This window comes from Ascaphus truei, chromosome 9 (genome assembly GCF_040206685.1).
Source record: "Ascaphus truei isolate aAscTru1 chromosome 9, aAscTru1.hap1, whole genome shotgun sequence".
Taxonomy (NCBI): Eukaryota; Metazoa; Chordata; class Amphibia; order Anura; family Ascaphidae; genus Ascaphus; species Ascaphus truei.
The window spans coordinates 58545460-58558208 of NC_134491.1; the positions used below are offsets into that span (position 1 = coordinate 58545460).

Genomic DNA, 12749 nt, shown 5'->3' on the forward strand with positions numbered 1-12749 from the left:
AAAAAAAAAGTTTGCACGAAATGAGGATTCAAAAATGTGCACAAGACAGACAGCATTTACTGTACGTGACACACCAGCCCGACAAGCTCATACACGGACAAAATGAGCTCAGCCGTAGATACATTTCTCATGGATTTTCCCACACTACTTATTAGCATATGTGTTTCTTAATGTAAAAACTGCAGTGCTGAACAACCAGCAGAGACGGCAAATATTAACTCATGCGTTGCCAGAAACATGTGCAACACATTGCAAAGCTCTTGCTTTTTCCCGAGGAAGGTTCAGGTGTTGACACTTTTTTCGACCACCTACTGATGCAGCCGCCGTGTCTAATCTCGCAACCGTGGGGTTAGTTGATGTACAAGCTCCTATTTGTGATTTATGAGTCGTGCACAAGCCATGCATATAATGTTCCTTACTGTTGAAGGTGTGCTCACTGGACACACACACACACACACACACACACACACACACACACACACACACACGATTTATCTTTAAAAAAAAATAGTCTAGAAAAAAAAAAAACTAATTAAAACCCAAGTAATCATAGAATCAGCAGTTGATCCAAAAAGATGGTTAAAAAGGTGTTCATTGACCCATAACACAAACGGTTGCCTGACGTTTCGGTCCTTCTTCAGGGGTGAGATACCATCAAATATACTTTGTATTTTCACATAGATCAGAAACATCAATGGATATATTTCTATTTATGTTGCTTTCTATATTCTGCTCTTCGGATTTTAACCTTTTTCCTTCCTTCCTGTTAGTATGGCGTCAATCACGTCGCTTGGCAACAAACTCCCGGCATGGGTTGTTTCGGCGCCAAATAAGGGTATTTATGGTTTGGTTTGTCCCTTTTCGTCTATTTCTAATCTCCATCTCTCTTTAGTTGCGATTTATTTTAGATTTTTTTTTGCATGAGCCGCTACGACGTTATATAAAAATCTAAAAAGTCCAATACATCCGAATACAAAACACTGTTGCATTAACACCGATTCATTACCGGAAACCTGTGAAAGTCAATTAATCAAATATGGGTCACATTTTGGCATCCTGCGCTCATAACTTCCCAAGCCGATTAAAGAAACAACGTTTAAAAATCCAGTCTCTTTAACCCTTTCATTGCCACGTAGCTGTGCAAGGTTAAGCGACACACTGTGGGCGCTATGACACAACTAATAAAATGTAACTATTCACTTTTTAATAATAAAAAAAAAAAAAGTTACATCTTCAGTCAATAACAAATGTCAACATTTTTTCCAGATATACTTTCTCCCCTGCTCTCATGTAAACAATGCATTTTAAACCCCTTAAAACAATCCAACCTCATAAGCATGTAAGCAATATACAATCACCTGTTCACTTCCTCTAGTGATCCTCTTTTCACAGCTAACCATGCTCTGGAGACAGGGTCCTCCGGAAGTCATACATCGCTTCATGCAAGTTCTTATTAAGTTCAGTTTTCTTTCATGCAAATGTACATTTAATGAAGCAATCCAAGCCATTTAAAAAAATTAAAAAAATGTTTAAATAAAATGTAACATAGGATTGAAGCAGTGGTTCTCCGGAGCAGAACCCCATTAATTTCAGCTCAGAGGACCCCCCTGCTACCAAAGATACATACCTTCATAGGTGGTGCCGGTAGCCACTCTGGCTCGGCTAGCAGGGTTCATGTAATGGCCGATTTTTCAAAGCTCCTATACCCTGCGGGCCAATTGGAAGCCGTGATGTAGGAGATACAAACCTCTGAAGGGGTACCAGTATCTCCTGCATCACGTGGGCCAATAGGAAACCGCACCGGATGACATCACGGCTTCCAATTGGCCCGCAGGGTATAGGAGCTTTGAAAAATCGGCCATTACATGAACCCTGCTAGCCGAGCCAGAGTGGCTACCGGCACCACCTATGAAGGTATGTATCTTTGGTAGCAGGGGGGTTCTCGGAGCTGAAATTAATGGGGTTCTGCTCCGGAGACCCCCTGCTTTATTCAAAAACAAGGGGGGAACGCCTGCTTGGATTGCCTCTTTAAGAGATTGAATATACTGTAGTTATGTTGGATTTTTTTAAATACAAATATACAATACTCACAGGAATAAAACGTAAAGCATAGCCTTACTGTTTATTACGCATTGATAAAATGTGATACAGTGAAAGCTCAGTACAGTATTCAAGTGATGAATGTACATCAAATCAACATAATTCATTGGTATCATTCTTACATAAGCGCATTCTCTTTTACCAGGTCACTGCAACCCCATTTTTGAAGCAGAAGTTTGATTGTATGGTACAAACTTATCAAAGTGCCATTCAACCAGGAATATTTAAATTGCAACAAAGGAAAGGCACTTAGCTATGTGATCACCTTCACTTCGTATGGGTTTTGTGACTTAAAGCAGCAGTCTTCCCAAATATTATATACATTTTAATCTGGCTTTAATGTAGGAATTCTCTGAAGTTAAAAATAATGTTTGTTTTTTTTCTACTTTTTCTACTATAGAAATCCTAATGGGTTTATTGAACAAGAGAAACACTGCATTCCCCCGTAGTTACTGGCCTGGCTGCAAGGATGCAGTCTGGGGCTCTTTCCATTTCCTGAAGCACCAAAAATACAGCTCAACCCAGTTATAACGCGAATCCGCTTATAACGCGATGCAAGCGTGGCTCCCAATTTTCGTATCTATGAATACTTTACAACACGATTATTGGTATCTTAAATACTTTATTGTACAATGCATACAGTTGTACATTATTTCTAACGCGATCGCTTATAACGCAATGTGATTCTTTGGACCCCAAGCACAGAGTTATAAGGGGGTTGAGCTGTATCTCCTGAGGGATTCCTGGTAGCAAAATAGCAGCCATTCTGCTCCTAGTTTCAGATAAGTGCATGATAATGCCATTTTATTACATTTCTGAGTAGCACAAAAGGATCACCACCAACGGCTGCACAATTGATACTTTTCTATAGTTGGTGAGAATGCTGCAGCACAATGTTATATCGCAGCACTGACAGCAAAGTTAGAGAGATCTGCGACTAGCCCACAAATATTATTGTACATCATTCTTACGAGAAGATGTCTTACTGAAGTTTAAGGCCGCGCTTATTGTGCCGATGACGCGACTGATGACGTCACCCATCGCCATTGGCGAAAGTTGTATTTAAAATTTGAGCGACGTCGCTGGCGACAAGGCCAGTGACATCACCAAGGGGGAGGGCAGAGTGCAATAGGCGCTCTGTGATTGGTTTAGAGACAGTCACATGTGGCGACTGTCTCTCCAAAAATCAAACAATACTGACTACCAAATTTTTGGTCGCTACGTCGTGCTTACTATAAGCGCACGCGACGGATTCAATGTATTTGTTTTGGCGCGACATCGCGTCGCCGGCACTATAAGCGCAGCCTACGGCAGCAGAATACACAGGCTAAAGATAGTTCGTCAAAATAGAAACAAATATTGTCTAAAGTAAACAAAAGTAAACAAGACATTTGCTTTCAATGCCCAATAAATCTAGCAAATGTTAATTCTATTATTTGAAATTATCTGGGATAGGACTGCTGCGGAATAGAAGGAGAGAGAAAAAAAAAAGACAATTTGTCCAAATGTCGTATAAACACCGGACTTAAAAATATTCACATTTATTATTCCAACTAAATCAGGAGTCTTACCGCTGTATTTCACAAAGTACCCAAAGTCGCTTTCTAGCATCCGTGAAGCAGATGTCTGAATACTGTTAATGGCAAAATAATAAGCACGGAAGGCGTAAACAGCATTTTAGAAGGCCTGTTGCAGCACATTTACAGTACATTATATAGACATTTAACATTACATTGGTGAATGCTTTGTAAACCTTCAAGCTTCTTCATATTACAAAGTAATGATTGACAGGATTATATGTATAGATTGCCCTCTTGAAAAGCAGAGAGAGAGAGGTGACACATATTGAGACGTCTGGCTAGGTAACTAGCAAAGAGGGTTGTTCCTGAGTTTGTGTCTTTTTTTGAAATTTTTTTTAAACAGTTCAGAGACTCTATTTAAACAGCCGAGCCAGATATGAAAAGACGTGTGTTTGTACATAGATACTCTCGGAGGTCTCTGGGAATCCACGCAGTCGTTCTCTTTAGACAACACGCCACTGCATGATACTTGTATCCTTCCCTCCAGTGGAGATTAGATGGCCGTCTTCATATAAAAAGTTCACATTGGTGACGTGGCTGCTATGCCCACCATAGGCATGGCCCGCGGCCTGAAAAATACAACATCATGAACTAACACTTCCAAGCATTAACCCCCCCCCCCCCAAGAAGCCTAGATGAGTTTAACTCATGTAACGCTAGTATTTTGCCCGTGAACATTTCCTAGTGTTAGAAATCATTGTTTTCTTAATCTGAGATTACCATGGTAACTCCCAGACTGCACTGGGCACCGAGGTGACAGCCATATTTTGCCTCACAGGCATTTAATATTCCAACGGTTCATATCTCCTAAAATCAGTGGTTCTCAACCTTTTTTACATTGAGCATCCTGTGCTAGAAAATAGTTTCTCTGCAAAGCGCCCAATTAATAAATCTTATTGCCCAATTAGATTATTACCAATAAAACCATTTAACAGATCCCAGGTAGTGTCCCGAGCTTGTGAGGGAACAAACGCCCAGTAAAGCGCTATACTGCACCTCTGTGTATGCAGACAGCATGAGTGGTACAGCAGTCAATTACTGTGGAAGCTTCCAAAGTCACGCCCCACAATACCTTGCAGCGGTGGATGCAAAGCATTGTGGGGAGTCGTTTTGGAAGCTCTCGCTGTAACTACACCACCCACGCCACGGTGCATTTGGGGCCTTACTAAGTGCGCAGTCTCCACATGCGTTCAGGAACACAGCCTGGGACCTGCCATTAGATTTGTTAATAAAAATCACCCCCTGAAAGGGCAACAAGAGATCTTTTAAAATTAAATCTTAAACAATATGCAATAAAAATAAATAATGCAAAAAAAAAAAAAAAAGTCAGCGCAATCTACTACTTTAAATTGTTCTGTAAAAAGGCACCATTAAAACATGCTTACGCCTAAAGTATATAGCTTACCCTGAACTGTGAGCATGGATACGAGAACAGGTGCACTTTGCCAAAATCATCACCGGTAGCCAGAAGTTTTTTATCAATGGACCTGCAGATGGCGTTGATGTCTGTTCCATCCGAACCTTCTGGCCATACACCTGTAGAAAAAGGACACGTAAAAGGGCGAGTTATCTGAAGTTAGAGCCGCAGATCGGGTTCCTCTCAACAGGAATATGCTTTGAAGCCAAGGGAAACCGCATAAACGCGGGAATGCTCCAGAAATCCTGTTCTGAGCACCAACCCTGCACCTGAACCCCCACAAAGTAGCAGTCCTGAACCAGGTTATTTTTTAGCTCCGGGACCTCCCAGTTCATGAGATACTCACCAGCGTTCTCCCTTGATATTTACACGGCTGTCCAATAGGAAGCCGCAACGCTGCGTACAACTAGCAGCGCTATACAAGAACATGCAACAACAACACATTGCAGCATCCTATTGGCCTGCGAGACCAGAGGGAGGTCGTGGCCATATTGACTTCTGAAAGAGGAGTACACCAGCAAGTTAACGGGAAATTATTTTGGTCCCCAGAGCTTTAAATAATACAGTTGAGCCCTGGAAGACACCTCAGTTCCAATGCAGTTGAAAACACACACGGTATTCCTGCATAATTTACAAATTATTATTTTATTTTTTATTATATTGTATAATTTATTATATATATTATATAATTATTATTATTATTTAAATTTTTTATAAATTATACCATATCATACAAGAATCAAACCTTGCATATGCTAGCTCAGCACTGTGTGATGAGATAGAGATATATATATAATTCCCCCTCCATGCTGCTGCTGCTGTTAGTCCAATTGTCAATTGTTAGTCCAAATAAAAAAAAGGTATCACCTAATACTGAAGAACTCATTTATTCTGCACTGGACTAACACGGCTATTTCCGGATATAGATATTTATATCTATATGTACAGCGAGTGCAACAAAAATAAATACAATAGTTACACAGTGGCCAGGCCAAATCACGTTTTAATCTCGTTTTCCTTATCCAAGAAAACGTGCCCCAGGGAGTGTTTGCTTTCAGAAAACTAACCAAAAACGTGGAATCCGAGAGTACAGGTGTACGTTGCCCACTCGATATCTCTAGTCGTTTCAACGCTTACTACTTGCTTGCAGGCTGTGGGAATCCCTAGAAAAAGGGAGGACGAAAACAATCTAAAACGGAGCAAAAAAGTATGGAAACGTGACATGAACAGCGTATTAATATCAAATGTTCTGCATAGATGATCAACGCAGCCTGGCAAACAGAATACAGAATTTATAGCAAGCCCTTCATCCCAAGTGGCATCCTGGTTTTTACCCCATAAACCTACTCAAGTTTAGCGTCCCTTTATTGTGGCAATGCTTCAGGAACTTCTCTATCTAATGCTGCGAAGGTTAAACTGGATAGGTTGCAGCGGGTTGGTGGGACAACTTTTCAGGAGCCTCCATGAATGTAAAAGTAGCTCCAGAACATTAATGTTGAATTCAATGCTAAACTCCAATGAATATTTGCTATAAAAAAAAAAAAAAACACACACTTACAATACAGGATTTCGTAGTCCCCCGAATTAGACATCAAATACTGTGAATTCACAGACCAGTCCAAGTGAGTGATGAAACTTGAATGCCCCTGAAAAGAAAGGACATGGTCAAAATCTTCCCATTGTCTAAATCTTCCAAAGTTTATGGTCTCAGTTGCTGGAAATGGAGACAGCTCGGAACAATTATTACAACACTGAATGCATTGCAGTACCATTTCCAGTGGGTATCAGACACATTTATTTCCCCCTCACACTACAGGTCGGTGCAGGGCCGTATGGGAATGTTGCGGGGCAAGGTGTAGACGTGGTGTGGGTCCTCTTACCGTCTCCATCTCCTCCTGCAAGGGCCCTCATCATGGTGTCGCGTTGTCATGGCAACGCCATTTGATGTCACGGCGCAATGATGAAGGACACTGCAGGAAGACATCGCGAAGGAGAAGGTAAGAGGGTTAGCGGCCCCGCGCTCTCCCCCGGCAATCAGTTTCAGTGTTGTGGGGAAGAGCGCGGGGGCCTCTCTGTTACCGCGGGGCCCGGTGCGAAGGCGCCGCCATCAAGCCGGTCCTGAGTCAACATAATGCTTAAAATGAACATATCAAAACCTATTTATAGCCAAACCCCTTACTGAACATTTTCCGATTCGCCCGTATTTTCTTCCGTTCTCATTAGCAGCATAAATATAGATATAGTTGTCATGGGAACCGATCGCAAGAAAATTTCCATCTATTAGAGGAACAAAAAAAAAGATACAAAACAAATGAGTCAGCGGTAACACTCATCGCAGAAAGGTATTATCTGTCTAATGAAGTAAAGACGTTGCTGTTACGGATACTGACTATTTATTGAACCAATGGGGTCTTTAGGGGCGTAGGGAACGGAACAAAACACTTTCAAACCCAAAAGGTAAGGTGATGGCAAAATAAAGTGCCAGGAAATGGGTCAAAATAAAGACTTTTCCCTATTGATCTCCGTCACCATTTCTTGAACAAAAAAACCTAAATTTGTTATGGCGAGTCAAAATAAAAAAAAAGTGACAAACACCCTCCAGTGTGCAGTGTACAGCAAGTGAAATGACCACTTGTGAGCACATTCACATCTCAGGTCTGCAGCCCTGCCTTTCCCCATTCTCTCTTAGGTCTGAGGCCAGGGTGAGGGACGCACGCTCACGAGGCGTCACATCAGCTCACGCAGGAGGGGTGGAGGGGGGGGGGGGGGGAAGAGGGCGTGCCACAGACGGGAGGTGGGCATGTCACACTAGAGTGGGGCGTGTCAATGACGAGCGACCGTGACGTCACATCCCCCTCTCCCAAAAATGCTGCAATCACAACAAAAGTTTAACAGCACAGCACACCGCCTCCCAGTGCTTGGATTTGATGTCTTAATGCTAGATTTTCATTGGTTTTCCAGTCTGCTGCACTTTGATTGGCTCTTCCCTTGCCATGTGATCAGCCATCGCGCCGGAAAAACGAATTCTTCTGTCTCCCCAAGCACATCTCTGGTCCAAGCACACGCACGCACCAGCACTTAGGACGCGTCTATCAGGAACAAGGTATTTAAACGCACCGAGCGCAAGCGTCTCTACACCCTGGCCGCAGCCTTAGCATACAATGCTTCTAACTGCAGCCAGGGATTGTGGGTAATGACGTGTCACTCTTTACTTCTTGTTTACCTAAACATACAAGCTTATGGCTGCCGTATTGCAAAGCTTTTTCAGCACAGCCCGGGTTAAAGAAGCGGTAACTTTGCTCACAGCCGTTCCGACCTTTTGGGTCTCCGTGTGAGGATGGTTAGTGGCTTTGCAATGTGAAGCTTGAAGTTGTTATTATCAGGCAAGATAAAAAAAAGTGATACCCCGAATGCTCATGTGCATGTCATTACCCAGAATCCTCGGCTGTAGTAGCCTCGTATGCCAAGAGTTAATGGGGACGGACAGGGTTGCAGACCTGACATGTGAATGTGCTCGCAAGTGTCATTTTTATTTAAACCAAAGGAAATTGCTGAGTTGAAACACTGAGCCCTGAAGATCTGTTTGAATTGAATATATTAGGGGTAAGAAAAGCACAAACCTGGTGAGTAACGCATCACAGACAACTGTTCATTGCCATCGGTATGCACGGTGACTAAATCTTTCGTCTCTGTGTCTAAAACAAACCACCTGCCGGAGAAGAGGAGAAATCACAAGATTAACCCTTTGACGGCTACGGGAGCGGCTGCGTCATGTGACTCGAGACCATTTAAGCAGCAATTATTCAGCACTCCTCCATAAGAAAAGCCATGATGCTTTGGCAAAAAGACAAATGTTTAGCAATGGCGACATGTTCACTAGGAAGGCGGCTTTCTACAAGTGCTCAGCTGCGTGAGAAATACTGTCCCAGTAGATAATGGTGCACCCCTAAAGTTACCATTATTACAGCCCATGAATGAGTGATTAACAGAGCATTGCTTGCTTTGTGGGAACATTTAGTTCCCCCCCAAAAATAGGTTGTTTGCATTGTTTACCATTGAAGCAAAAAGCTCAAAAGATGTTGAAGTAGTTAAAATCTAATCCAAAATTCCCCAAAGTGAACCACCGCTCTTCTTTAACCCTTTAAAAATAGCGGACATTCATTCAGTGCATTAAGGCTAATGCATAAAATGCAACATCGCAAAAATCAACCTCTACAACAAAAAGGTACAGGTTCTCTATCAGGCTTAAGAGGGAGTCAAAGAAATAAAAAAACAACGGTTCTCATTTTGGTATGTCGTAAAGGATTTCTTAATAATGGTAATTCAAGCAGGGGAAGGATTAGTCATTTCAGCTCCATATCCAATATGGTTTTTAACTCCAGTTTTTATTTTATTTCCAGAGTAGAGCAATGCAACTGTAATCTGTTCATTTCTCACTCACTGCATGAAGACAGAGAGTAGGATGATGTTTGCTCTGCGATATATATAGGGGGTGAACATTGCATTTTGTTGTAATAGACAGCACCAAAAGAAATAGTTCTTCTTACCTCCCAGTGAGGGTGCCTATTGCTACAACAGAACCAGTTGGATGGAACCCAGAAGACTGTGCTGGATCCTAAAACAAGAACGTTTAACCAAGACTGTAGTAACAAAGGCGGGAGACGGAGTAGGTGTTGGTCCAACTTTTATTGGACCAACAAGTAGTTTAACCAAGACGGAAAATGTAACTTCTATATATATTGTATCTATTCTTCTCCTGATACCAATGGAACACAGATCACAGATCACAGATCACAGATCACAGATCACCGTAGTGTCACTCGCCAAAAAAGTGCAGAATAATTGGGCAGTCTCACAAGATGTGGTGTAACCTACACACTCACCAACAAAAGGTTCCAATAAGTGTGGTTTGGTGTAAAGATGTCTGAATGGACTGTATAACCTCTGGTCATTTAATGTAACCATGTATTGTTATAACTCTGTGCCCAGGACATACTTGAAAACGAGAGGTAACTCTCAATTTACTACTTCCTGTTAAAACATTTTTATAAAATAAATAAGGTGTGAGGCAGAACCGTCAAATCTTATAACAACTTTCCGTGATCTTAGTTGCTACTGGAATTTTCCCAGATACCTCCAAAACTTGTGTCACTTTTTCCGCTATAGATGTTAATTTCTGCCACTTCCCCATTGCTGCGTACCCACTTTCCTTTCCATCTCTTTTCTGTTCTCTCACTCTCGCCCTGGTCTTTTCTCGCTGCCACTTTTCCCCTCTGCCGTTTTTTTCTACTATCTTTCTAGTTCTCTAATACAACCTCTGCTTGTGTGTACAGCTCCCGGGCACCAATAGATGCAGGGGACACAAGGAGCAGGCAAGATCAGCTGCTGCTGCTACGGCCACCGTCTCACTCAACCACATGCACTACACAGCCATTATCCAACTCCGACGATGCACCTTCCAACCTGTCCTATAGTGAAAACATCTCTCCGCTCTCAGCTCCTCAGGGAACACTGGAACATACCTCAATAATTTTGCTCCAGATTGGGCGATGACTGGTGGCATCCCATAGTGTGATTTGCTTGTCATGACCACATGTTAAGAACTGGGGCTTCAATGAATGTGCCGCAAGTCCCCAGAGTTCATCAGTATGACCCTATTCAATGCAACAAAGGAAAAGGATGTGAAAAAAACAAACACCAACAACGACGTGGAAATGCATCTGGTTTATATCAACGTTTCTTATGTAACGGAAAACAAAAAGAGCTTGGTGTTTATTGGTTGCAATATTTCGTTATCACTGTATAGTATGAAGTACACACACACACACACGGTAAACAAACAACATTGAGGTTGCATGCACAGAGGAGCTTATAATAATAATAATAGCCTGTTTTTGTGTAGCGCTGCTAGTTTTACGTAGCGCTTTACAGAGACATTTTGCAGGCTGAGGTCCCTGCCCCGTGGAGCTTACAATCTATGGTTTTGGTGCTTGAGGCACAGGGCGATAAAGTGACTTGCCCAAGGTCACAAGGAGCTTACAATGTAAATACTTTATTCAATCCCTCCCTAAATACCCCCCCTTCTTTTTAAAATTATTATTCATTGGAACTAGGGGTCCTCTGGAGCAGCACCACACTATTTTCAGCTCTGCTCCCGAGATACTTCCGGGGATGTTCCTGGTATTACTTCCTGGGTTTTTAAAGGGGGGGAGGAGGGGATTTAAAATGGCTGCCCAGTTAGAAGCCGCAACCGATGATGTTGCTGCTTCCAATTGATCAGAGGTTTGGCAGCCATTTTTGCTTTCCCTGTAGGGAGATTTAAACCTGGAAGCTTCACTGGTAAGTAACAGTGGGGGGATTGCTGCTTTCGAGGAGCAATCTTTGTCTTGCCCGCCTCTTTAATAGATTTTCTGGCACGAAGGGGCCAGTATAGCAGTATGTGGTACATTGGGGGCCCCTATAACACAAGAATATTGCTAACTGTTCACAATGTGTGATGTGTGTGTGTGAGGGGCGGTGTGTCTCAGGGGACGCCCTGGTTCCAGAGATATGTACCGGGGAAGATGGCGTCAGTTACTTCCTGGTATGCAAGTCCTGTCATGTGGATCAGCAGGGAGCCACAATGGATGCTCTTGTGTCTTCCCATTGGCCCCCACATTGCAGGAGATTTAAAGCCTGCCAGTTTTTTCCCTTAGAGGTAACCCTACCGGTGGCACCTTCTTCGGGAAGTATCTTGAGATCCAGGGGGTCACCGGAGCTGACATTAATGAAAATGAGCTATCGCGACCCCCCTGCTAACCATTCCATGCAAGGGAGTGTTCTAAGGGTGCCCATTACACCACGCAATGCTACTGGAACCCCGACTTTCAGAAAAACACACACACACACACACACACACACACACACACACACACACACACACACACACACACACACACACACACACACACACACACACACACACACACACACACACACACACACTCACACCTTACAGTTTAAACCAAAATGATAGAGTCAAACAATACCAGCAACAACTAGTCTCCCCCACTTACCTGGGTAATAGTGTGAAAGTCTCCTGACAAAGTGCCTTGTAGAACAAAGTTTCTAGTAGTGCCAATTAACACAACATCTCCTTTCCCCTCCGCGACGGTCCGTACTGGGCCAAATTGCTCTGGAATCTGGGTAGAGAAAAAAGAGCACAAATAAAAAAAAACATTTAAAAAGCAATTATTTCACACAGATTTAAAGGTCAACCATGTTTGAATCCCAGCGTCAGCCGCCCTTCTGACTTTGGGCAAAATCACCGTTTCTCCCTGTGTATCAGGCAACAAGATTACAAAGTAGGCTCTAATGCATGTCAGGTTTTCAGGATATCCCTGCTTCAGCACAGGTGTCTCAAGCATTCTGACGTCTGTGAATTTTGAATTGTGAGCTATGGAATTTATTACATTTATTTTTTTTAGTAATAATGCACTAGGATCAGGCGAGAGAGAGAGAAGGAGAGAGAGAGAGAGAGAGAGAGAGAGAGAGAGAGAGAGAGAGAGAGAGAGAGAGAGAGAGAAAGAGAGAAAGAGAGAAAGAGGAGAGAGAGGAGAGAGAGGAGAGAGAGGAGAAAGAGGAGAGAGAGAGAGAGAGAGAGAGAGAGAGAG

The 12749-nt window shown here is 42.7% G+C and overlaps 1 protein-coding gene across 12 annotated transcripts in view; it reads right to left on the reverse strand.

Moving 5' to 3' along the window:
- Positions 1-2089: 2089 nt before the first annotated feature.
- EML1 (EMAP like 1) overlaps positions 2090-12749 on the reverse strand; it is a 100069-nt gene continuing 89409 nt past the window's right edge. For all 12 annotated transcript variants that reach the window (XM_075615106.1, XM_075615103.1, XM_075615100.1 and 9 more), the window contains 9 exons: positions 12153-12278; positions 10620-10751; positions 9645-9712; positions 8718-8806; positions 7277-7374; positions 6656-6743; positions 6165-6260; positions 5086-5216; positions 2090-4249 (listed from right to left, as the gene is read on the reverse strand). In XM_075615106.1, coding sequence (XP_075471221.1) covers positions 4124-4249; positions 5086-5216; positions 6165-6260; positions 6656-6743; positions 7277-7374; positions 8718-8806; positions 9645-9712; positions 10620-10751; positions 12153-12278 — 954 coding nt within the window. In that variant the 3' untranslated portion in view covers positions 2090-4123. The remainder of the gene's footprint in view (positions 4250-5085; positions 5217-6164; positions 6261-6655; positions 6744-7276; positions 7375-8717; positions 8807-9644; positions 9713-10619; positions 10752-12152; positions 12279-12749) is intronic.